Here is a 26,230-nt window from a genome sequence, read left to right on the forward strand (position 1 = left end):
AACGTCAACTGGATTACCACAAGGTAATGACAACAATGTGCAGAGAACACGCAGCAGCAGCAGCAGCAGCAGCAGCAGCTGTAACACTCTAATGATTGATGACTCATGACTGAAACAAAAGACGACACTGTGTGTTCTCGTCACTTTCATAGAAAGAAAATTTAAAAAAAAATCTAGCGGGAGAATTTTCAAAGACGAGTTTGTCAGAAAATACTGTCGTTCTGCTTCAGCTGCAGTTCAGAAAGTGCCTATTCGCCCCCCCCCCCACACACACACACATTGCACACATGTAGTTATGAGCTCTGAGCAAAAGTCACAACACGTTTCTCCTTAAGTGTCCTTTAACTGTGCATAATCCTTCAGCTTTGGAGCAAAGATAATTGTTTATCTTTATATTAAATAACACTGTTACAGAGCAGATAAGGCCTTGAAAGGGACGAGTACAAAACCCTTCATACACCGAGTGTTTGAGTTTCATATTGAACAATCCTCAGTTTAAGTGCAGTAGAGTAAATAAGTGCTTCGTCATCTACAAAAGGACTGGAGAAACACCAGACTGCATTTCCTATATACTGCTTTGAAGTACTCTTAAAGTGTGTTTGTAAGAGTTTCTGACTCATCGTCAGCACTGCTTGTTTTTGCAGCTTTATCTCGCTGTTCAATAGTCTTTTATTATTTTAACAGGAAATAGAATTCTCCCACACCAAAGTCCATAAGGAAAATCCGCATTTTAGCTTACATGGAAACAGGAGCTGCTGCTCTACTGCTGCCTCATTTGGTAAGTTTGTGTCACTTTGTTAAAATGTGAACAAAGGATTTCAAACCCTGAAGTCACAAAATAACACATTTGAAGTAATAAGTCAAGGCAGCTGTGACTCAACACCTCCTGTGTGCCTTGATATAAAATTGACGCTTTTCTCAATGGACTTTGGTGCTGGGGGAGTTTGACAGTTTACAAAAAGAAGCAATTAATGAAGCAAAGATATATTGTAGACTTAGATTAAATTAAAAAATCCTTTTTCTCTTCTCGTTTGTGCATGTTTTCGTGCATGAGACTTTGCCAGCTGGAAGACAGCGGGGAGCGACACAGCTCAGGCGATGTTGACAGAAAGCGTCAGCACCTCATAAAACACACTTTAAAAAACCTGAACTATACCTTTACTGGCATAGTTCAAAGCACAAAGAATATCCAGCTGGGAATAAACCCTGATATAGTCTTTTCTATTCCAAAAGTTCACTAAACTAGTAAACTCTTATATACTGCAGTTGTAGAATGTATATAAAATGAATTTCTCATCAGTATTAAGCCAGTGTGTATACACACATACATAGGTATAAGAGAAATCCCTACTCTTAAAGTTAAAGCAGCTCCTCAAAGCAAACCTCAGCGATGGGCTGTCTCCAGAAACAGAAGGAGCTGAACTCCGGGCAGCTGAAGGTGGCGCTGTGCTGCGCGCTCCGTAGAGGAAAAACGTGTTCCACCAGCTCACTCAGCCGACTGTAACTTTAAAAAAAGAGAAAACAGTAGAGGGAACAATAAGTGTTTGTGTGAGACAAGTGACAAAAAACAGTGATGGTTCGGTGCTTACGATGTTTTATTGCCTTTGGCTTTCTCGAGGATTAACTCTCCTTTGGGATTCACTGTGAATATCCGGCACTCGGACACGCCCACTTGCTTGTAGGCGAAGACGTCCTTGAACACAGAAAAAAATAAATAATAATAATTGAATTAATGATCCTATTACAATGTGGTCAATCAATCATTTTTATTCAGCAAATAAGCAGAACTTACACTTTCTCTGTTTCCAAAGGCTGCGTAGAACGGACACGTGTTTGGGAGGAAGAGGTTCTTGATGTCTGTGAGACATTCGATCTTAAACTTCTCAGGCTTCTTTTCTATGATCTCTCTAACAAGAAAACGACAAATAATAATAATAAAAAAATATTAAAAACTTGACCTCTGAACTTTGTTTGCCCCAATTTGAAGTTTGGTGAGGTTAAAAAAGACCTAAACTGGGTTAAATAAGCCGTAATTCTGTCTGTGATGATGTCGCATGAGAATCATTTGCTTGGTGACAGGATTTCCCACCTGTGGAAGGCAGAGAAGAGGCTACTGGGGGACAGCATGAGAGGTCCCTGAGGCAGGAGTGTCCCTCTGTCGTTCACCCAGTGCAGGTATCCCCGCGTCATGTCAGCCATGCCGATCGCCCGGGCCGAACAGTACAGGAACTTGTAGCCGTTCCTGAAAAATGGAGAGGTTAAACATTAAAGACGGTCTTGTTGGGGTTTTTTTTTGGTAACCAAGAGTTTGTAGTTATTTGTCTTACTCGTGCACAGAGTGGTAAAGCTTAGCGATTCCTTGGTGTGTCCAGTCTTTACCCAGCTGAGGCAGAATCTGACCAAACACATCTGACCTGTCAGAAAACACATGATCTAGGTGTTAAAGTACTAAAGTATCAAATCCAGGATGGTTTTACACACACAGCTAATTTTTAGGGTCAAATGGAAGTAACACAATATGAAAAAAGTCCTGACTACAATAATATATGCAAGAAATCTGCTTCATTTCATAAAATGGTTCACAGTGAAATGTGTAGTGACGTTGTAAATCGTAAGTGAGAATCAGAAGCTTGTTTTCCCACAAATGGCAACCAATTGAGTCACCCTCTGATGGCTATTCAATATATTTTTACTTCCACAATGACATCTTCCAGCATGTACACTTTTCTGTACAGATCTGCAGGATCTCAAATCAGAGAGGAGTATCTTCCTTTTGTGCGATGGAGGAAACTGGTTTGCATGTGTTGCAATGTTATGTGCTTGGGAAGCTTCCATGAGCGACCCAACATCAGCCATCAGACTGAAGCCAACCTCCCTTCCTAAGTTTACTGGCATCAGGTGTGACTTTCACCACTGGAGAAGAGACTGTGAGGCCCCTCAGAAGCAAGTGGAACCAACCGGATCAAAAAGTTCCAGCTACTTGACAGCTTGGATGAGAGACTAGTGGGAGATCTTCGCTTGACGACTTATCACAGCAGATGACATCTTTCCCAGACAAAGCAGCATTACAGTTTGTCCTGGGAGAGAAAAGTAAATGCACCACGCTCGCAGCCCAATATGTGTCAAGCTGCCAGCGACTGAGGGACAGCCAGTGGACAAGAGAGAAGAGCAGCTAACCTAGTGAAGAGCTACTCCCTGTATTTACTACTCATAATATGTGTGTTTATACAGATATTGTACTAGTGTATATAGTGTAAATAAGAGTGTATGAACAATGTTGATAAATATATGCTTTGGCATCGAAGATGCACGTTACCATGACGATAAAGACCCATTTGATTTGATGTGCAGTCCAGCAGGTGGCAGCATTTCCTACAGGTGGTGGGTTTTCTTTCTCTGTTTTAGCAAAAATGTTTTGAAATAACAACAATTTCAGCTGCCATTTTTCTTTTATTTGTCCAGCCAGGACATGGATGTAAATTAATTACAGGTGGAGCTGCTCCTGCACAAAGACACACTGATTTAAAAGCCTTTGTGTGCTTTCCATGACGTGGTACATTCCACTCCTCCCCTCTGAGTCGATCTATTTGGAATGTTCCACTTCCTTTGTCGGAGGCGGAGCTTCTTCTACGCAGAGAGAAACGGGAGGAGGAGGACGGAGCAAAGGGGACAAACATGTGGACAAACGCGGTAACTGTTGCTTAAAAATGACCCACACATTTCTTAGATCCTCTGTTGACGCTCTGTTCACACCTGCTGTTTACATCCGACCACACCTGCTGTTCACATCCGACCACAGGTGTTCAGATTACACCTGCTAACGCTAACGTGACGTCACTGCTCCGCAGCAAACACACGATTAAAAATGAACTTTCCTACTATAGTATGTCGTCACAATGGTTAAAATATAAATTCTCCACATGTCCTCAAAGAACTGTCCAAAACGTCAGAGAATGTCCTCAACAAAAAATTTCAATAGACCATTAAAACTGTTCAGAATGACTATCTAGTCTGGCCAGTAGCAGGTTAGCTGCTGCTAATGTGACGTCACGGCTCCACAACAAACGTGTGTGTTTTCAACGCATCTGTTTTAAACTAAAACTGACTTGGTGTCAAATATATAATTATATAGTATGACGTCAACAACTGCCTTCATACTGTCAAACAGTGTCCTAGTACAGTATGTCGTTAAAAACGTGTATATTATTTAGTAAACTATCCCATTATAAACTGTCAAAAATGTCACTATACCATTAAAACTGTTAAGAATGAGTAACTAGCCTGGCCAGCAGGGGGCAGGTTAAGTAAAAGAAACAACTGTTGAGGAGCAGTGGTTTAGTAGAATTTTCGAAATAAAAGTGTCCGTGTTGATATGGACCAATATATAGTTGACAATAAAAAGGTATTTTCCTCCTCACATTTCTTCACTCATTTAGTGAGCACATTTGAACACTTTAAAGTGGACACTGCTTTTTCTCATCATGTCCTCTGACTGAACACCTGCAAATAGCTGCAGTTAAAAGCACAGTTCATGTGTTTTCAAGCATGGTTAAATGAGGTCATTATCATCAGAGTTTAGGGTAATAAGAAAACAAACAAAAACAAGCCATGACTTTACAGTGAAGAGTAAACAGAGGCTTTGGGCAGCACTGGCACTAAATACATCAGAATCCTCTGTTAAATATTGAGATTTTACAAATGTTTACAGGATTTTTAAAGTCTTTGTAACTGATCTACAGCTTTGTTTGGACCACGACCAGGAGCCAGGAGCCAGGAGCCAGGACCAGGAGGAGCTGGAGGACGACGAGGAGCAGCGGGGACAGGTGTGTCGTAACTGCTGCTTAAAAATGATCCGCACATTTCTTAGATGTTCTGTTGGCGCTCTGTTCACACCTGCTGTTAACATCCGACCTGAGGGATCCGATCACAGGTGTTCAGATTTCACCTGCTAATGCTAATGTGACGTCACTGCTCCACATGTAAACACACACACCTTTCATTTCATTTCTCTTCACATACAAATGATGTTGTTTTCTGATTGTTCAAGAAAAAATGTTGATCAGTGTTTCTCAAACCTGGAAATGATGATTCTCAAATGTCTTTTTTTTTTTATTCACAAACCAAAAAATGTTCAGTTTTAATTATTTCTTTGTTATAATAATAATAACAACAATCCATATATCAGAGTGGAGTCATTAGTCATATCGGCAGACCTCGCACATATCCCATAAAACTTTTCAAAGCCAATATCTGCCCATAACGATAATATCGTGCATCCCGACACGTTTCCATGTCAGGTGTAAACTAACAACAAACTATTGTTTTTTAAAGAATTAAATCAAGCTTTCTGATTTTACAGCTTCTTTAATGGCAACATTTTCTGTTTTCTTTGCTCCATAATAACAAAGAAATCAATTCAAACTCAATCATTTTTGCGCTGGGAACAAAAACAACACGTTTGACAACGTCATCATTTTCACCTTTAAAAAACACTCATCAACATTTTAGCACATTTTATGGACCAAACCATCACCCTTTCACCTGTGATTTCATCACCTCACACGGACGTTAACAGCACTTGTCAACAGAGCCTCTGATTAATGTGTTCACATCATTTTTACATTGTAAACAGGTGAAAATTGTAGACGAATGGTGTATTTATTGATTGAGTGTTGCCACTTTGACTCGTCCATAGTTTTCACTTGTTAACAATGTAAAAATGATGTGAACACATTAATCACACAGAAGTCTTATTCATGTGCTCATCATTTTTAAGCAGCAGATACTGGACACCTGGACCCAACTGTGTGGTCAACAGTCCAGGGAGTGAACCCCTATCAATTTTTTTTGTCTTTTTATGGCTTTTTTTAGGGTTTTTTTGGGGGAAACAATAAAATAAAATGGTATAACCCCCTTCTGTTATCTCTGTGGGAGGCCGGGGGAGCACAGCCCAGCCCCAACCTCCCACCACTACAAACGCAGTGAGAGCGCGCGTAGTTTGGCCCCGGCGCCGGGGCCAGGTATTCGGAGCGTGCTGGATTTGAACCAGCCACAGCCGGACTGGCACAACCTTGCGGTTGCGAACAATACCAGCACGCCACGAACCCTTACGACAATTGGAAGAAGCTCTTGGTGTTTTTCAGTCTTCACTTTGGCTGTGGAACCTTAAACCTTCAAGTATAAAGGAATTGAACCGTCAACGTCAGGACTGAAGGGCAGCTCTCTAACCAGCTGAGCTAACTGTCCACACTCGTCCTTGGGTTTTCTTAGACCAATCTACTCTCTGTGTTGAATATTGGGCTTAAAAAAGTTGCTTCGTCCAAGATTTGAACCTCTGACCTCAGGAGCTCTAGTCTTTGACTAAACCTTGTGAGCTATTTGTCCTTGCATAGAATCTCTCAAACGTTGGACGTCTTTCAATAACAGATATATACCCAAAAACGCCAAAAAAACGTCACACTGATGAAGTATTTAAGAATGTCTGTGCGGGATGCAGGGCTACACGGCTGGTGTAGTGGTTAGTGCTCTTGCCTTTGACACAAGAACACCTGGGTTCGAGACCCAGTTGGAACACGTATCTTTCTGCATGGAGTTTTTCATGGTGTGTGCGTGGCTTTTCTCCAGGTTCTCTGGCTTCCTACCGCAGTCCATCAATCATCTACCGCTTTGTCCTCCACTTCAGGTTCGTGGGGGGTGCTGTGCCAAGCTCAGCTGTCATAGGGTGATAGGTGGGGTACACCCTGGGCTGTTCACCAGTCCATTCAAAACATGCAATAGGGGGATTAGGATAAATTTCCACACTGTTCCACTTAAACATTCACATCGTGTAAGATTCGAACCGCTGACCATAGGAACTCCAGTCCTTCACTTAACCACATAAGCTATATGTCCTTGTATGCTTTTTTGTACAATTTGGAGGTCTTTCAATAATAGAACCACAACGTCAAAAAAAAGGTCAGACCGATGAAATATTTAAGAATGTCTGTCCTGTAACATGGGCAACATGGTTGGTGTAGTGGTTAGTGCTCTTGCCTTTGCAGCGAGAGGACCTAGGTTCAAACCCTGCTTGAAGCATGAATCTTTCTGCATGGAGTTTTAGAGACAAACAACCATTCAACACATTGACTCTCACACCTTTAGAAGTCTTTCAGTAGTAGATTACCCATGACTTCACAGACCTCAGCCTGATTGCCCAGGTCAGTTGGTCAATTTAGAGTGAATCCCCATATTGCATGTTCTTGGAAGGAAGCCAGACTGCGGTAGGAAGCCAGAGAACCTGGAGAAAAGCCACGCACACACCATGAAAAACTCCATGCAGAAAGATACGTGTTCCAACTGGGTCTCGAACCCAGGTGTTCTTGTGTCAAAGGCAAGAGCACTAACCACTACACCAGCCGTGTAGCCCTGCATCCCGCACAGACATTCTTAAATACTTCATCAGTGTGACGTTTTTTTGGCGTTTTTGGGTATATATCTGTTATTGAAAGACGTCCAACGTTTGAGAGATTCTATGCAAGGACAAATAGCTCACAAGGTTTAGTCAAAGACTAGAGCTCCTGAGGTCAGAGGTTCAAATCTTGGACGAAGCAACTTTTTTAAGCCCAATATTCAACACAGAGAGTAGATTGGTCTAAGAAAACCCAAGGACGAGTGTGGACAGTTAGCTCAGCTGGTTAGAGAGCTGCCCTTCAGTCCTGACGTTGACGGTTCAATTCCTTTATACTTGAAGGTTTAAGGTTCCACAGCCAAAGTGAAGACTGAAAAACACCAAGAGCTTCTTCCAATTGTCGTAAGGGTTCGTGGCGTGCTGGTATTGTTCGCAACCGCAAGGTTGTGCCAGTCCGGCTGTGGCTGGTTCAAATCCAGCACGCTCCGAATACCTGGCCCCGGCGCCGGGGCCAAACTACGCGCGCTCTCACTGCGTTTGTAGTGGTGGGAGGTTGGGGCTGGGCTGTGCTCCCCCGGCCTCCCACAGAGATAACAGAAGGGGGTTATACCATTTTATTTTATTGTTTCCCCCAAAAAAACCCTAAAAAAAGCCATAAAAAGACAAAAAAAATTGATAGGGGTTCACTCCCTGGACTGTTGACCACACAGTTGGGTCCAGGTGTCCAGTATCTGCTGCTTAAAAATGATGAGCACATGAATAAGACTTCTGTGTGATTAATGTGTTCACATCATTTTTACATTGTTAACAAGTGAAAACTATGGACGAGTCAAAGTGGCAACATTCAATCAATAAATACACCATTCGTCTACAATTTTCACCTGTTTACAATGTAAAAATGATGTGAACACATTAATCAGAGGCTCTGTTGACAAGTGCTGTTAACGTCCGTGTGAGGTGATGAAATCACAGGTGAAAGAGTGATGGTTTGGTCCATAAAATGTGCTAAAATGTTGATGAGTGTTTTTTAAAGGTGAAAATGATGACGTTGTCAAACGTGTTGTTTTTGTTCCCAGCGCAAAAATGATTGAGTTTGAATTGATTTCTTTGTTATTATGGAGCAAAGAAAACAGAAAATGTTGCCATTAAAGAAGCTGTAAAATCAGAAAGCTTGATTTAATTCTTTAAAAAACAATAGTTTGTTGTTAGTTTACACCTGACATGGAAACGTGTCGGGATGCACGATATTATCGTTATGGGCAGATATTGACTTTGAAAAGTTTTATGGGATATGTGCGAGGTCTGCCGATATGACTAATGACTCCACTCTGATATATGGATTGTTGTTATTATTATTATAACAAAGAAATAATTAAAACTGAACATTTTTTGGTTTGTGAATAAAAAAAAAAGACATTTGAGAATCATCATTTCCAGGTTTGAGAAACACTGATCAACATTTGTTCTTGAACAATCAGAAAACAACATCATTTGTATGTGAAGAGAAATGAAATGAAAGGTGTGTGTGTTTACATGTGGAGCAGTGACGTCACATTAGCATTAGCAGGTGAAATCTGAACACCTGTGATCGGATCCCTCAGGTCGGATGTTAACAGCAGGTGTGAACAGAGCGCCAACAGATCATCTAAGAAATGTGCGGATCATTTTTAAGCAGCAGTTACGACACACCTGTCCCCGCTGCTCCTCGTCGTCCTCCAGCTCCTCCTGGTCCTGGCTCCTGGCTCCTGGCTCCTGGTCGTGGTCCAAACAAAGCTGTAGATCAGTTACAAAGACTTTAAAAATCCTGTAAACATTTGTAAAATCTCAATATTTAACAGAGGATTCTGATGTATTTAGTGCCAGCGCTGCCCAAAGCCTCTGTTTACTCTTCACTGTAAAGTCATGGCTTGTTTTTGTTTGTTTTCTTATTACCCTAAACTCTGATGATAATGACCTCATTTAACCATGCTTGAAAACACATGAACTGTGCTTTTAACTGCAGCTGTTTGCAGGTGTTCAGTCAGAGGACATGATGAGAAAAAGCAGTGTCCACTTTAAAGTGTTCAAATGTGCTCACTAAATGAGTGAAGAAATGTGAGGAGGAAAATACCTTTTTATTGTCAACTATATATTGGTCCATATCAACACGGACACTTTTATTTCGAAAATTCTACTAAACCACTGCTCCTCAACAGTTGGTTTTTTTACTTAACCTGCCCCCTGCTGGCCAGGCTAGTTACTCATTCTTAACAGTTTTAATGGTATAGTGACATTTTTGACAGTTTATAATGGGATAGTTTACTAAATAATATACACGTTTTTAACGACATACTGTACTAGGACACTGTTTGACAGTATGAAGGCAGTTGTTGACGTCATACTATATAATTATATATTTGACACTAAGTCAGTTTTAGTTTAAAACAGATGCGTTGAAAACACACACGTTTGTTGTGGAGCCGTGACGTCACATTAGCAGCAGCTAACCTGCTACTGGCCAGACTAGATAGTCATTCTGAACAGTTTTAATGGTCTATTGAAATTTTTTGTTGAGGACATTCTCTGACGTTTTGGACAGTTCTTTGAGGACATGTGGAGAATTTATATTTTAACCATTGTGACGACATACTATAGTAGGAAAGTTCATTTTTAATCGTGTGTTTGCTGCGGAGCAGTGACGTCACGTTAGCGTTAGCAGGTGTAATCTGAACACCTGTGGTCGGATGTGAACAGCAGGTGTGGTCGGATGTGAACAGCAGGTGTGAACAGAGCGTCAACAGAGGATCTAAGAAATGTGTGGGTCATTTTTAAGCAACAGTTACCGCGTTTGTCCACATGTTTGTCCCCTTTGCTCCGTCCTCCTCCTCCCGTTTCTCTCTGCGTAGAAGAAGCTCCGCCTCCGACAAAGGAAGTGGAACATTCCAAATAGATCGACTCAGAGGGGAGGAGTGGAATGTACCACGTCATGGAAAGCACACAAAGGCTTTTAAATCAGTGTGTCTTTGTGCAGGAGCAGCTCCACCTGTAATTAATTTACATCCATGTCCTCGCTGGACAAATAAAAGAAAAATGGCAGCTGAAATTGTTGTTATTTCAAAACATTTTTGCTAAAACAGAGAAAGAAAACCCACCGCCTGTAGGAAATGCTGCCACCTGCTGGACTGCACATCAAATCAAATGGGTCTTTATCGTCATGGTAACGTGCATCTTCGATGCCAAAGCATATATTTATCAACATTGTTCATACACTCTTATTTACACTATATACAATATGTACAATATCTGTATAAACACACATATTATGAGTAGTAAATACAGGGAGTAGCTCTTCACTAGGTTAGCTGCTCTTCTCTCTTGTCCACTGGCTGTCCCTCAGTCGCTGGCAGCTTGACACATATTGGGCTGCGAGCGTGGTGCATTTACTTTTCTCTCCCAGGACAAACTGTAATGCTGCTTTGTCTGGGATGCTTTCAAATTCGATGTATTGTTGGCTGAGGGCACTCCTCTCCATGTTGCTCTCTTGGCTTTGCAAGGCTTGGTGGTGATATGAGGCGGGGTCACTAGTTTGGAGGTGTTTATAGAATGATATGGCTCTTTTCTGGATGTCAATACGGAGCAGGAACCGGCCCAGTTCAGCTCTGCATGCATTATTTGGTGTTTTTCTCTGGACTCTAAGAATGTATTTGCAGAATTCAAGCTTTCAATTTGATGTTTGTCCCAATTAGAAAAGTCCTGGTTTGTTAATGGACCCCATATTTCACTACTATATAATGCAGTTGGTTGGATTACTGTTAATTTTATTACTGTAAAATTTTGAGCCAGATTGGGATTGGAATATTAATTTTAGTTGATCTTCGTATTGCATTGGGCCCGTCTTGCTCTTTCTCTCAGCTGGTTTATTGCAGCATTGAGGTTCCCTGCAGAAGTCATTTTTAATCCTAGGTATGTGTATGTGTTAGTGGGCTCTATGATGGTTGGGCCCAGCGTGAACTGGGGTCTGTTTCTCTCACTCTGAAACACCATGATCTTAGTTTTCTTCCTGTTGACTGTCAGGGCCCAAGTCTGACAGAATTGTTGAAGGTGATCTCAGAGCTGTTGTAGTCCCTCTTTAGAGTTGGACAGCAGCACTACATCATCTGCATACAAGAGACATTTGATCTCTGTGTTGTACAGGATGAGGCCTGGAGTTGACGACTCATCTAACGTTTTTGCTAATTGATTTATGTAGATGTTGAAAAGTGTTGGGCTAAGACTATTTCCTTGCATTACTCCACGGTTCTGGGAGTCTTCAATTTTGACTGCACACTTATTGTTAAGGTACATTGTTTTGATGATGTCGTAGTTTTTTCTGTAATAATTGGAGCAGGAGGCCCTCGTGCCAGATTGAGTCAAATGCTTTTTCAAAGTCTACAAAACAGTGTTATCATCTCTTGTCATATTTGGCTGTGATCACTTTTTTTGTATTCATCACAGCTCTCCATTAAAACAACCTGCTCCTCTTGGCTGAAATAAGCAGCTCGAGATCGCAGTGCAGGTCTACTCTTCATGTAATAACTGTCAGCACTGAACATCAGCACTGAATCATAACTTCACAAGTTCTCATTTTCAATGATTATTAACACTATTATTGTGATTTGAAGCCGTGTCAGTCGACTGGGGGCGCTGTTTCCGTATTTTGGTTTTGTCAGAAATACGGATTATACTTTAGTACCCTGACCTTTTTATATATATGCGATAAAATACTTTATTGTGTCAACATTTACAAACTTAAAAATGCCCGAGAATAAACTTGAATTAAGGTTTTAACTGTCCCGTACTTGGTGATGGTGCCATCGATGTCAGAGATGATAACTCTGTCGTCCCAGTTCCACAGGTAGATGGTGCCGACGCAGCGACATGTCCCCTGGTATTGCGTGGTTATGCTGAAGGTGACGTCATTGGGCCCCTCGCGCAGCTTCAGTCTGGCCTGTGAGAGACAGAGACCGAGTAAAAGCACACTCTCTGATATAGAGAGAAGGTAAAAGGTGCAGAGTCGGTGCTGATTGTTCTTACTATCTGCTCAGACGACAGACGGAGGGATTTCTTGTAGGAGAGACAAGGAGCTGCTGTTGCTGCTGTGGCTTCAGTCTGCACACGCTCAGTCGGCTTCAGAGCAGGTGTGACGGCGTCAAACTCTTTCGTTTCTTCATCGCTGGACCATTCTGATGTTTTGTGCCTGCAGGGGAAAAGAACACAAGCTGAGGGAGGAGGAAGACAAACGATATCACGATGACGACAGGAGAGGAAATGCAAGTCCACCTGCAATAATTTCAAAGAAAATAGGTTTGAGGATAGACAATAACATGACAAAGAACTGACAAAGGCACTCGTTTATTTTACTGAACTATTTTATAATAAGTTACTGTAAACTGACATGCTATTTTATTGTAACTTCAGTTATGCCATATATTTCCTTAAATAATTTAAGACACCCAATGTGATTCAGTGTCAACCAAACCCTGCAGATTTATTTACAGCCACCAGAGGGCAGCAGACTGTCTCATCTACTATTTTTAGATTATGAAACATGTTTTAGTTTTTAACTTTATTTTATTAAAGATGTCCTTAAAGATCTCTATCACACAGTTACACCAGGAGCTGAACTATTTCAGAACATTTGTTTTGAATTTCCCTGTGTGTGTATGTGCAATTGTATTCTGGCTTTAGCACTGGCCTTGTCAGGACCAGTAGTCCTCATGGGAGCAAAACCTGGTCCTAATGAAACAGAACCTCATTTCTGAGGACCTGGTTCTGTTTAGAGCTTGTGGTTAGATAACCAGTGTGTGTGTGTGTGTGTGTGTGTGTGTGTGTGTGTGTGTGTGTGTGTGTGTGTGTGTGTGTGTATAAATCAGAGGTTTATTGCTGACTCACTGTGTTTCTGGAGCCTGGTGGGGGACAGGACTCTCTCCGCTCTGCGACTCCTGTCTCTCTAACTTGGACTCAGTTGAAGACTGAGGAGAAGAAGAAATATTAGGTTTTAAAAAACATTAGTACCATGACAAAGGAGCTCAGGTCTTTATGTCATGATGTAAATCCATATTTGTGTCTCATTTACAAGGCAAAGTTCAGCCAAGTTCACACTAACGCCCAGCTCAGGTACGTATCCAGAGCTTCAGTGATTTCCACACTTTCCATTAATGTTCTATGTAAACAGATCGACATTGGTCGCTTATAATTTGCATGAAACTACTTTCAAATCAGAGGCACCACTGTTGTACTATATCTCTCTTTTTGCATCTTCTTCCCCACTGATGTACCCATGATGTATTTCTGTTTAGGTTTCCATCACCTTCACCGGGTCCTACTCTCTGATTGGCTGTGGTGGCTGGAGTTGTTAAATGCTGGAAATCAGACACAAGCCTGTGGAGTTGTTGGTTGGTTGTCATGTACCTGCTTCACGCTGCTCTTTCTCCAGAACCACCAGCGTCCAGACCTCTTTGGCATTTTCTCCTTCACCCAGGCCTCCTCTGTAGCCTGCAGATGAATATATAACGCACATGGAAACGTAATGTAAAGAGGCAGGACACGATAAAATCAATAAAAATCACATTATACCAGAAAATACCTTTGGCAAGTTCTTCTGAAAAGCCTGCATGCTGAGTATCAACGGTGCAGCAAGTGTCCAGTTGTAATACCTGAGGGGGGAAAAAGTGTTTTGTTTTTAGCAGTAATGTAAAGCACAAAAATGTATACAATATAAGTACAGCCATTATTGGAGGAGGAAGACTCACCTGTTTGCAATCCTGACCACAAGGTTGGGGTTATCAATAATCGCAGGATTGTCTGCAAAGTCGTTGTAGTTGACAATGTGCTCCATGAACCTTTCTGGAATAAGTGGAACATAAAATCTGAGCATGTTACACAAGACGTTTTATTCTATTTTGCAAATAGATGATAATAAAAACTGATTCATTACCTTTGGAGATCTCAGAGTTCTCCCCGACGCCTCCGCACAGCGACAGTGTGACGTCAGGAAGGTCACCAGCAGAGTCAGACAGACACTCTGTGCCGCTGTCTGCCGCGCCGCTGCTCACCGACTGCGGCGATTGGGATCCAGAGCACTGTCCTGACTTCACCCAGTGTTTGGGAACCTGCTCGGACTCACTGAACGCACGCAGAGTAGGGTTTTACAACATTAAAAGGGGTAGTTCAGATTTCTTCTGTATGAGGTCACCACTGTCGCTGCCAGTTTTACTTTCTTGGGACACAAGAAAGTAAAACTGATTTTAGCCAACTAAAAGGCTCACATAATAAAATCTATGCCTGAGTAGTATTTCACTAACTGGAAAGTGAAGTTTGCATTGCTTTGTATATCACTCGCTCCCTTCACCATACAGAGGAAATCAGGATTTATTATCATGTGTGATACTGTGGCTTTGGTGTTTGGAATTACCTGACACAAACTTACCAAACAAGGCAGTAGTAAACCAGCGGCTTGTGTGTCTTTATGAGCTAAAACACTGACTTTCTCTATGGACTTTGGACTTTGTTTCGGAAGAGTGAGCAATTTACAAACTTGAGTTTCCAGCTAGAGAAAAAAGGAAAGCTGCAAAACAGCAAAATAAAGCGTCATAGTCGAGAAAAAAAGGCAGACATTTTATGACGTGAGCCTTTTGTGAAGTGACTTAAATCAGTTTTTCCTTGTGTCTCCTGGTATTCTGGTACTTGGTGCAGAGGAGAAACAACTCATCCAATCACAATTCTAAGAACCAGAACTACCACTTTAAAATCACAGACTACAGACACATCCATTTCTTATTTTATTCTATCAAAGACATGCGGCAACAAGAGGTTCTCTTACTTCTTCATCATCACCAAAGTTACTGACAATACCAGGAGAGTAATTGTGCTTCACACATCTGAATAAAATACCACGACACTTTTATATTCAAACTTAGTGGCGACTGGGCAATGAAGATTATAAAGTAAAGTATGTAAGTAAAGTCAAATTTATTTATAGAGCACATTTAAAAACACCTGAGTTTGACCAAAGTGCTGTACAGAATCACGTCAATTGAAAATCAATAAAAATAGAAAGCATAAAAACAACAAAAACAAAAACCGATACAGAGCATAGTAAAATAACAGCTCAACTGGAGCCATGGAGTAAAAGTATTTTTTTTTTTTAAAGTAATAAAGTAATTAAAGATACATTTAACACCATTCACTCTAGTGTCTGATTGTATTCTTCAGTTAAAGCTGTCCACAGTCACCTCCTGAAGATAAATATGACCTGGACGACTGACATCTGTCACAGACATGTTCATTGTATTCTTAGTCAAAAATCAAGATGTTAGTGGGGGGAGGTTGACCTCACAACTTCAGGGCTTTGTACCTTTTTGGGAAGTACAGAGCGGCAACATCAGGGTCGAGCACTTTCAGATCATCCAGGTAAATGTCTTCAGGTCCCAGATGTTGGCTCCTCTTCCTCACATCTGAATGAAACAAAGACAGTGAGAGGACAACAGAGAACGTTCATCATCTTTCACTTCCTTTTCTTGAAAGGAAGTGTGAATGCAGAATATAATCCCAGACATCAAATATGAACTCAGGCCCAAACCACAATCTTCCTCTTCACATTCTCTCACATGAACTCACTGTAGACAACCTCCATATGAAAGAAACTGTACGACACTAAAAACTAAAATTACATTCATTGTTAATTAGGAGGATTTGTTTTATCATTTTCATGCACATTTTGTTGTTGTTTTGTTTTTTCACTGCAGGAAATGTAGGAACCTTTTTTCTGCCCCAACAATCTAAACCTTTACAAACAACATTTTGTTTTTCTTAGAAACCATTTTCATCGGAAACTGACATTGTGGAGCTAGGTGTGAATTCAATAGGGGCGTGGCCACACAACATATGAAATGTATTTATGTTGATACTTTTAATATAAGAGCTAAAACTGGATCCTTTCAGCAGCTTTTAAAGGGGACATATTATACCCTATTTCCCCCATTAAAATAGTTCCCTGGTGTCCTAATGAACATGTCAGTGACATGCCTTGGTCAAAATACCATAAGGATGAAGCACAATAGCATTTCAATAAACAGTGGCGAGCAGCATAAACGGCCGCTGTATGTGATCAGACTGAGTCTGTGCTCCGGTCATGGAGGACGTACTGAACAAATATTTTTAATTAGGACGTGTCAGAATGGTTAGTTATGAGCTCCATGTGACCTTTTCTTAAAAATGTGTGTGTTTGTACGTCGGTGAAATACGTTCGCTGACTAAATACGGCGACCGCTGGCCGCAGTCTGATGCGAAGTGGTGCGAACACACGTTTGCTGACTTTATCCGGCACATTAGCTTCATATATAAAATCCTCTGAGGCTGGAAGTTTGTGTAAAACACTGTGCTCCACTGTGCAGCCACCAACAGCACACTTGTCCCTCCGTGTTGAAATAATACCGCTCTTCCTCCCTCGCCTGCACTCTCGCAGGGACAAGGTGGAGCTAAGGTGGAGCTCTCGAAGTAAACTTACTGGTGGGGCGGTAACATTCGCGGTGAAATGCGCATGCTGACGTCATAAGCGCAGGGAATTCAACATCGAGTGTTTTATCGCCTATACTTACACTTAGGGGAACCACGAAAACATGACGGAGTATTCTTTTTCCACACTTTGGTGACTGGTAGGGCCCCCAGAGTCCCAAATATAAGTATTAAAATGGTTAAAAAGTTGATTTTGCATAATATGTCCCCTTTAAAAGCTGAAGGGGAAAAGTATGTCCAGCAGGTGGCAGCATTTCCTGGTGGGTTTTCCGCTATTTTAGCAGATTGTTTTTAAATGACTATAATTTCACCTGCCATTCTTTTATTTGTTCAATTAGGTCATGAACATTGATTAATTACAGGTGGAGCTGCTCCTGCACAAATGGTCCAGCAAAATAAGCACCTTTTAGAGATTTAAGGGAAGTGGTATTACCTCTCCTCTTGACGGGGGAGTCTGTGGGTTTGGAGGAGGCTCCTGGTGTGGCGTCTCCTGTCATGTCGCTGCCTACGCTGGCAGCAGAGCCGCAGTCTCTGCGGTTGGGTGGAGAAGATGTCCACCTGGCTTTACGCACAGTTTTCGTGTTGGGGGCGGAGTTATTAGAAGATGGCGCTGATGAACATTCATGGCACACTGAATGTGAAAGGTCTGGTTTGTCCTCACTCATGTTTGTATCATGTGACAAGGCTTTGGGGGCCTGTGGTTTGCAGCTGCACCGATTAAGTTTGTAGGTTCGAGGCTCTGGTTTGACAACGCTGTATATCAGATCTGTGTTCCTCTCTACTTCCCTGAACTCTTCCTCCATTGCTTCCGAGCTCAAGATGACCCTGAAATGTGTGTTCTCTGACGGGTTGATGGTCAACAACTTTGGCTCTGTTTTGTCCTTTCTGTTGACCTAAATACAAGACAAGACAACAAAAAATAATATACAAACATTCTTTTCCAAAAGTTCTTTAAGTAAAAAAAAAGAAGAGATATTTAAATGTGTACTTTCCATACAATCCAACAAAATTCTGTCATATCGTGAGTCTCAAATACCAAGAAGTTCAAATCTGAGCCGTACCCTGGTGGATTCTGGAAACTCCCCCCACGTCCACTGCATGTGGGACTCGGTCCTGAATGAATTCCCCGCTGGCTTCACAATCAGCTCGGAGTCACTCTTGGGCTCGGACGTCTCCCTGCTGTAAGCAAACGCCACACTTTCAGTGTCAAGTTTGAGTCAGTTACAAAGGAGAGGTCTGTTTCATTTGGCCTGTCTGTTTTGATAAAGCAGATGGAGAATTGTGTATTGAGTCTCTGTGCTTGTATGAACTAGGTAAAATATTAAAAAGACAAAAGAGTGGGCTTCCGTACCCAGTGCAGGGTGACCAGTCGCTGTCGGAGAAAGGGTAGCTGTCCCATTCAAGAGCAGTGAGAGGGGAATGTTGTCTGTTGTCCATGCTGCTGTTCATGATGGAGAGTGAAGACGCCCTGTAGACAGGAAATCGCGAAATTATGGGGCTGTTTAGTTTTGATTTTCTGGGCCATATAGTGGCACATGTGGCTGGCACACATGTCCAAAAAACATGCAGAGGCGGACTGGACACTCTAAATTTGGCGACCTGTCCAGGATGTACCCCTCCTTTCGTCCTATGTCAGCTGAGAGCCCCATGACTCATGTGGAGGGGTGATGGAAGTTTGAGATCCTGATACTTGATGCTACTTGAACACCTAATAACATTTACACCAGCTTGTATGATATTGTAAGAATATGTTTACCCCTTTACCTTGTTGTTATGGAGCCTTTTTGCCACAGAAAATAAAGTTTGGGTCTATTTGTTAACAACTCACAATCCTGTACCAAATTCCATTGAGAAAATAACTGTTTTTAGCTTGTGTGGATACAGGAGCTGCTGGTCTACTGCTGCCTCATTTGGTGAATTTGTGTTACTCAGTTCAATATAAATGAAGGATTTCAAACGCAGAAATCACAAAATAATACATTTTAACTTACTTATGGAGGCAGGAGTGGATCAACAACTCCAGGATGTATAATTGTGCCAACAACACTTCGAATAAACCTGTACTACACCTTTAAGGAAACATTTTTAAAACAAACAAAGTGAGCGTGTCCACTTACTGTCCACTGTGTGAATTGTGCTCGTCATCTGAACTGGGATCACACAGCTCCAGGTCCACACCTGCAGGTGAGCTGGTTTGCTCCTCCCTGCGTGGCTCAGCTTTGTGCTTCTTCCTGCGCCTCTTCTTCTTCTTGCTGGCTGAGTTGGTGCACGGCTGCGTGTTAGCAGAGACCAGGTCGTCTGGACCCAGTGGCAGACCGGTCTCTCCTGATGATCCCCCACATCTGGACTCTCTGCTCCTGAACAAAGCCTCTTGTGTGGGGAGAGGTGAGGTCACCAGATGAGCAGGGACGACCTCCTGTATTTGGGGAAAACACATTAATATGACTGATCTCTACTTGTAACACGTAAAATTACGAACCATTATTTTCATAATCGATTAGTCTGTCGATTTATTGTTTGGTCCATAAAGTAAACCCGGAATGGATGATGTTTTGTTTCGTCCACAAACCAAAAATGATTCAGTTTAAATGATTTCTTTGTTATATGGAGCAAAGACACCAGTAAATATTCACATTTAAGAAGCTGAAAAAAATCATAAAACTTGTTTTAAAACCGATTAATTGATTATAAAAATAGTTGACAATTAATGTAGTAATTGTTTCAGCCCTAATGAACTAAGACAGTATTTCAATCAGCGCAGTCAAACTATTAGAAATTATCTTATTTATACAGTTTACTGTAATACATTTTACAAATAAACTTTCAGTCATATAAATGTGTGATACATCAGGAGATATATAATTATTTAATCAACAACATCTCCTTCCATGGCTGCAGTGTCATCTGTATGCATCTGTAAATAAATGCTTTGCCATGTTTTGAACACTAGGGGCAGAGTCCACAGCTCCATTTTTATTGAACATTACAAAAAAACTCACATTGTGCTGCTCGGTCTCCTGAACAAAAAAGGCTTCTCCGTTGTCTCCGAGCTTCATGTGCAGCTCCACGGGCTCGCCGTTGATTTCTACGTCGATCTGCACAGAAAGTCAAACAACACAAACTCACCAGGTCACTGTGTTCTTTTCTGTTGCATTAACGACAGAAAGAAAGCAGCATATGCATGTCTACAATACGCTGAGAGGATTAAAAACATAAACAGTGCCACAGATTTACCTGAAGAGCTAAGCCACAGAAGAAAAAAACACAGTGAACAGCTTGTTCTGAGGATTGATGTATTTAGCACAGTATTAGACACAAACTGGGTTTTATCAGAACTCTGAAATGAACTGCATGGGTGAAAGTAGTTCACTGAAAATCAGGTCAGCAGTTGTGTACCTTGGCTGACCAACGGTTTCAGGCTACGCAATTGTTTTTAGACTTTGTCACAATTTATTGTCATATCTTCTATGTATTTAATTGTGACAAACAGGGTTGTGCTTTCTCAGCAAAACTAGAGTGGATTTGATTGGACCATTTGCTTGTTGAACAGCTAAAAACATGGTCAACGCGACCTTGACCTTTGACGACCCGAAGCTACACAGGTGATTGAGGATTTTCATTAAGTTCTGAAGATTATGGCTTAACAAGTCAAAAACAAAAGTGTGTGAGGTCACAGCAACCTAGACCTTTGACCACTGGATTGCATGAGTCCAAGTCAGTGTTTGTGCCTCAACTATCACCCTCACAAGTTAACAAATTAGTTTTTTGTCAAAGTGACATTGACATTTTATCAGTTCATCCACAAGTCCAAGTGATCATTTGTTCCTAATTTGAGAGGGTTCCTCTCTAGGGCTGAACAATTAATCGTATTTTTATTGAAATCACAACATGGCACAATATTTGTTAAAGCCAAAACATAATTTTAGATGAATTATTGTTGCATTGCTGTTTAGGGTTTGTCAAACCTGGAAATGTTCTCAAACCAAAATGATTCAGTTTTAATGATTTCTGTCACATGGAGCAAATAAACCAGAAAATATCGCAATACAACAATGATGTGTTGCACTCACCACTTTCTCCTTGGAACGCAGGACACCGAGTTTTCCGAAGCGGACGTGGAACGGCGAGCACTGGAACGTGCCGTCAGCCTGCCGCACCACGATCACGTCGATGCAGCCTGACAGCGTGGCCTGATTTATCCCCTTGTAGAGCTCCTTCACTGTCACCAGCACCTGACCAGCCAGCTGCCCCACGTAGTTCATGGTGTCCACCTGTCCACGAAGACACCAAATCATCATACATGCAGGTGACAATTCAGCTCAATATGCACCGAAATTGAACAACAAAATAAAACAATGCAGAACCTTCCAGTGCCTGCAGCATCTGCTCCCTTTAGTTCCGAATAGTCTGCAGTCTGGTCCCTAAACACAGCAGCTCTGTCCTATTTTCCACAAAAGAGTCCTGATCTGACTGAGGATCTGAGCAACTGCAGACCAGAGAACAGTGGACACAGAAAAACCTTTCCGTCTCCACTAAGAACACACTTTAATAATGTCTATGAACTGTGCAAAACACACATTGAGACACAACTATAGCTGTAACTAACAATTTTTTTTATTATCGATTAATTTGTCGATTTTTTTTTTTTCAAACCTGGAAATAATGACGTTCTCAAATGCCCTGTCCACAAAACCACAAATTATTCAGTTTTAATTAATTATTCTGTACATGGAGCAAAGGAACCAAAAATATTCACATTGAAGAAGAAATAGAAAATCAGAAAGCCTGTTTTAATAATGTAAAAAACGTCAAACCGATTTGGGTTTATTCAATTAATCGATTATTCATCGGTCACTAAATTAATCTTCAACTATTTTGATCATCAATTATTCGTTTTTAAAGGTATTTTTTTTAATAATTAAACCAAGCTTCCTCCTGATTTTTCAGCTTCTTAAATGTGAATATTTTCTGGGACTCTTTGCTCCATATAACAAAAAATTCCTTGAATAATTCTTGATTTGAGAACATCATCATTTCCAGGTTTGGTAAAGACTGATTATCAACATTTTTTTTTTGACATTTTATGGACCAAACAATTATTTGATTAATCGAGAAAACAATCGACAGATTACTCGATAATGAAAATAATCATTAGTTGCAGCTCTAAAAACATAGCATTTCCCTGCTCCAGGTTGTCATGCTGGAGGATTTGCTGCAGTCATCTCTGTGTAACAGCTCCCCTACTCACCAGAGTCCAGGAGGACTTGAGGTGCAGTCGCTGACCCTGCTGCTCCAGAGCCAACGTCCCACAGACCTCCATGTCTCCCCAAACAGGATTTAACAGTAACATGTAACCCAGGTCTGCACCAGCGTCCTCCTCATCCTCACTGTTCCTGGTTCCTCCAGCCTCTCTAACCTCACAACACCACGTTCAAACACTGCGAGGGAAAATACCACCAGCTGCTCGCCCCCGAAAACTAACCCCCTTACATAACCTCTCTCTCGTAGTCTGGTGACCATTGCAACCTAATGGTACAGAGTGATAGCCAGAAAAGTTTGAATGTGTTTACTCTAAAGCCATGGTTCTTAAAAATGTGGTACGTGTTCCACCAGTGGTACGCAAGCTTCCTCTGGTAGTACTTGGAGAAAAATCAGAAATACTGTTCTACTTAAACAAAATAACAAAAAAATAACAACAATCAGGTTTTGTACTTTGGTTTTATAAAGTATTACTTATGGCCAGGGACGGACTGGGACAGAAAACTAGCCGTACGTCGTCCCCATTAACTCAGCTGGTATGGAGTTGCACTTAGAAACCAGAGTCTTGGGTTCGTAACCCAGCCATGACAGACAGATTCATGCATTCACCTCCTATAACGTCATATTATGACTCCAGATGTGAAAGAAAGGCAAATTTTTTTCATTTGTTCACTCCTGTGTGGCTTAGATTTGGTTATATTGCCATTTAAAAAATGATAATCGTGACAATGAAGATAAAATCAGAATAAAACAGTGCATTTGTGTGTTTGGACATCCCTGAGTTACAGGTTTGAAACAAAACTCGATAAAATACGAGGAGTTTTGTGCATTCACACTTTCTAGACCCTGAGGATTCATCCTAGGATTTAGCATGTTTATCTGTTCTTGTTATAATTTAAGAGTTAAAGAAATAGTTCAAAAAAACGAGTCTGAGATACTGAGGTTCACTCTCACTGGAAACAAGTAAAACAGATTTTAGTGTGCAACTTTGGTCATTTTTGTCAGTGTTATTCTTGTGCCTCTGCTTTATTGAACAGACATTGGTTAGTTATTATTAGTTAATTATTATTTGTTTCGTGTGTCCTTCTTCTGAAAATAGACTCTGCCAAGCAAAACGATCAGACCTGACTGAGGGAGCGCTTGTGTGTGTACACCTGCAGCACAGGTACAGGCAGCGGAGAGATGTGTTCATGCGGCAACAGGAGGTCCAAACGCCGCTCGCTTTACTGAGCAACACAGAGAGAAAGAGAGTCGTGTGACACGGACACGCTGAATCAGCATCGAGTGAACTCATTTGACACGGATGACACAAAACAAATTTTACATCACGGCTCACAGGAGTTGCTGATCCACTGCTGCCTCTGTCAGCGAGTTCAAATGTGTTTAAAATCCTTCATTTCGGAGTAACCTCAACTTAATTGTCAAAATGTAATTTGCTGGCTTAACCCAAAACCCATAAGGCATTTATTTAGGTGGTTTCACAGAGGAAAACTGTGAGGCCAGTGTTTAAAAAGTAGGTAATCCTTTAAAAATTCTAATGATTCATAATTGTGCTCAATCAAAGTCCAACGGTCTAAGAAGACTGGTCAAAGCCTCAAAAACAAGTGACGAGGTGGATTTTGACTTGAGATTGCTTTGTCCACTTATGCGTGGAAAATGGTTGCAACTACAGCTGAAACGATTAATCGATTACTAAATTAATCCACAGCTATTTTGATAATCGATTAATCGGTTCAAAGCTTTTTTCATGATTAAAACCAGATTTCTGATTGTTTAAGCTTCTTAAATGTGAATATTTTCTTAATTTCTTTGCTCTGGATAACAAATAAATCATTAAAAGTGAATCATTTCGGTTTGTGGACAAAACAAGACATTTGAGAACATCTTCATGTCCAGGTTTGACAAACACCGATCAACATTTTTTAAGGTTAAGGTTATTTTTTATGTATATATATATTTTTTTTTTATACATATATACATATATGTATATACATATATACACCTAATGGGATAATTTCCAGTAGAATCAAGTGTCATATAAGAGGAAGAAAAGCATGAATCAGTGATTAAAATAGTTGCAGGTGATTTTTCTGAATAAAGAACTGGCAAGATAAAGAAGAGTGAGGTCACAGCTATAAGCATTTGTGGTACACATGACGATGAATCCAACACAACCAGTTCTCATCCATGACCCACACCACTCTCTCTCTCTGTGACGGATGAGTGGATCTTAAGAAGGTGTTAATCCTGTTCACTGGATTAGGACTACAGTATAATCTAGCTCTCACTGTGTCTCTGTACGTTTCTCCTGCTCACTGCGTCCAAGCGTCTGGCGAGATTCTGTGTGTCAGTCAGACGCAGCGGATCTTCATATTGAGGCTATTACATGATAAAAACGTTAAAATAAATCCATATTTTGTTTTGTGCTAGTTTGTGCCCTAGTATATAGATCATAATCTTTATGGACAAAAAAAACAAGTGAAATGTTTCACATATCTGAGGTAAAACATTCAAAGGTCTTTTATTAGCATATAGATGACTATGTTGAATTTGAGGAACATCATATTACAATAATAACTGCCTCACCTCACACACTGTTTATATCTCATCTTATATTCATATCATTTTTGTGTTCAATGTTGATTTAACATCATACTATATAAATAAAAGAGGGCAAACCGTAGGCTACTGTTAGAACAGCTTAAATAAGTCAATATTTGACTCATACGTGTCAATGGAATAGAATACATTCTCTGTCACAGTACAAACCAGGCGGCAGTTTAAAAACACTAACAATAATTCATTAAAATCACACAAAAAAAATGCAATTAGCAATGAGAAATAAATGAGGGAAATCCACCAATAAGGGTAGAAGTCCATGATATAATATAAAAAGGTGGTAGAGCTTAAGTTTATATCACCATTTTATATGACACCTTATATGAGGGCATAAAGGGCTGGATGTGAATTGACAATTATATGGAAAACAATTCATTGAAAAAGAAACTAAAAGTTTGTGCTTTCATTCATCTAGAACACATTTTACTTTAAAACTGAAGTTACAGTGTTTATGACCAATTATTATGATGATCGTGGTTGTTATTATCATCAGTTACATAAAATAACTGAAAGCTTTTGACAGTTGTATGAAAAAGTGTTGTTGTAAAACGTGTACATGTCTCATAACAGAGTGCACTGTTACAATACAAATACATAAAGACAACCACAACATTTTTTTTTTTTTTTTTTTTTTTTAGACAACCACAACATCCGGTGCTAAATTCACCTGTAGATGACGTCAATGTCAACGTATACAACCTATGATGATGCGTTCAGGGACACTTAACAGTCAGACGTCAGAAAGAAGACAGGAAACGCAGCTAAAAGGTGTCACATTAACAGTTGTTTCTCATGAGAAGACGCACGAATGTGTCTGAGTGTCACTGCCATTCAAATACATGACATATTCAGAATGTAAGAGTGAAGACATGAGCCGTTAAAAGAGTCCTGATGGAGGACATAGGAGACACGACAGAGGACATTGACGAGCACGGATGTAAATACAGTTTTATTTAGACGATAAATGATGACTTACCTGTAGCAGCGGCAGCAGCGGTGTCTCCTTCCTTCTCTCTGCTTCTAAACCTTGTCGAGTCTTTTTTTTCTTGCTGCTGCTGTTTGAAGCCACCGCGTCACGTGACCGTGCACTGCTTAGGCTGCACGTGATCAAGTCCACAGCAGCAGGAGGACATGAAGAGACTAATTCGTCAAGTTTGATTTTATTTTTTTATTTGTGAAGCATTCGTCTCTCAAATGAACGGAAGAGGATAAGTGCCACATTTAAAAAAAAAAATTAAAAAAATTAAACATAAAACGAATACAGTCAAAATTCTCAAATATTTTTTTTATTTTGTTTCCAAATTAATTCAATGTGGCCTTAATCATTTCCTGAAAAATTAAATGTGTTCCTGTACACATTAAATGAGGTCAAAATGTCGTTAACGTAGCCACAAATTGGGGAAGATGAGCCGTTTCCCTCATGGCGAGTTG

General features: G+C 40.7%; 1 protein-coding gene across 2 annotated transcripts; it reads right to left on the minus strand.

Moving 5' to 3' along the window:
- Window positions 1–271: 271 nt before the first annotated feature.
- On the minus strand, window positions 272–25,891 carry LOC131462987 (phosphatidate phosphatase LPIN2-like). 2 transcript variants are annotated; one of them, XM_058634592.1, is made up of 21 exons: window positions 25,776–25,856; window positions 21,286–21,362; window positions 20,992–21,192; window positions 19,921–20,016; window positions 19,039–19,337; window positions 18,273–18,389; window positions 17,983–18,100; window positions 17,355–17,814; window positions 15,762–15,861; window positions 14,343–14,530; window positions 14,158–14,251; window positions 13,992–14,061; window positions 13,817–13,900; window positions 13,298–13,377; window positions 12,440–12,602; window positions 12,205–12,353; window positions 2,328–2,414; window positions 2,090–2,242; window positions 1,793–1,907; window positions 1,590–1,693; window positions 272–1,504 (listed from the first exon to the last, which is right to left on the minus strand). In XM_058634592.1, the coding sequence occupies exons 3-21, from the start codon at window positions 21,181–21,183 to the stop codon at window positions 1,360–1,362; spliced, it is 2,814 nt and encodes a 937-aa protein (XP_058490575.1). In that variant the 5' UTR covers window positions 21,184–21,192; window positions 21,286–21,362; window positions 25,776–25,856; the 3' UTR covers window positions 272–1,359. The 2 variants fall into 2 exon arrangements, with proteins under 2 accessions (XP_058490575.1, XP_058490583.1); XM_058634600.1 differs by lacking the exon at window positions 21,286–21,362 and having other exon boundaries at window positions 25,776–25,891.
- Between the last annotated feature and the right edge of the window lie 339 nt (window positions 25,892–26,230).

This window comes from Solea solea, chromosome 1 (assembly GCF_958295425.1).
Source record: "Solea solea chromosome 1, fSolSol10.1, whole genome shotgun sequence".
Classification (NCBI taxonomy): Eukaryota; Metazoa; Chordata; class Actinopteri; order Pleuronectiformes; family Soleidae; genus Solea; species Solea solea.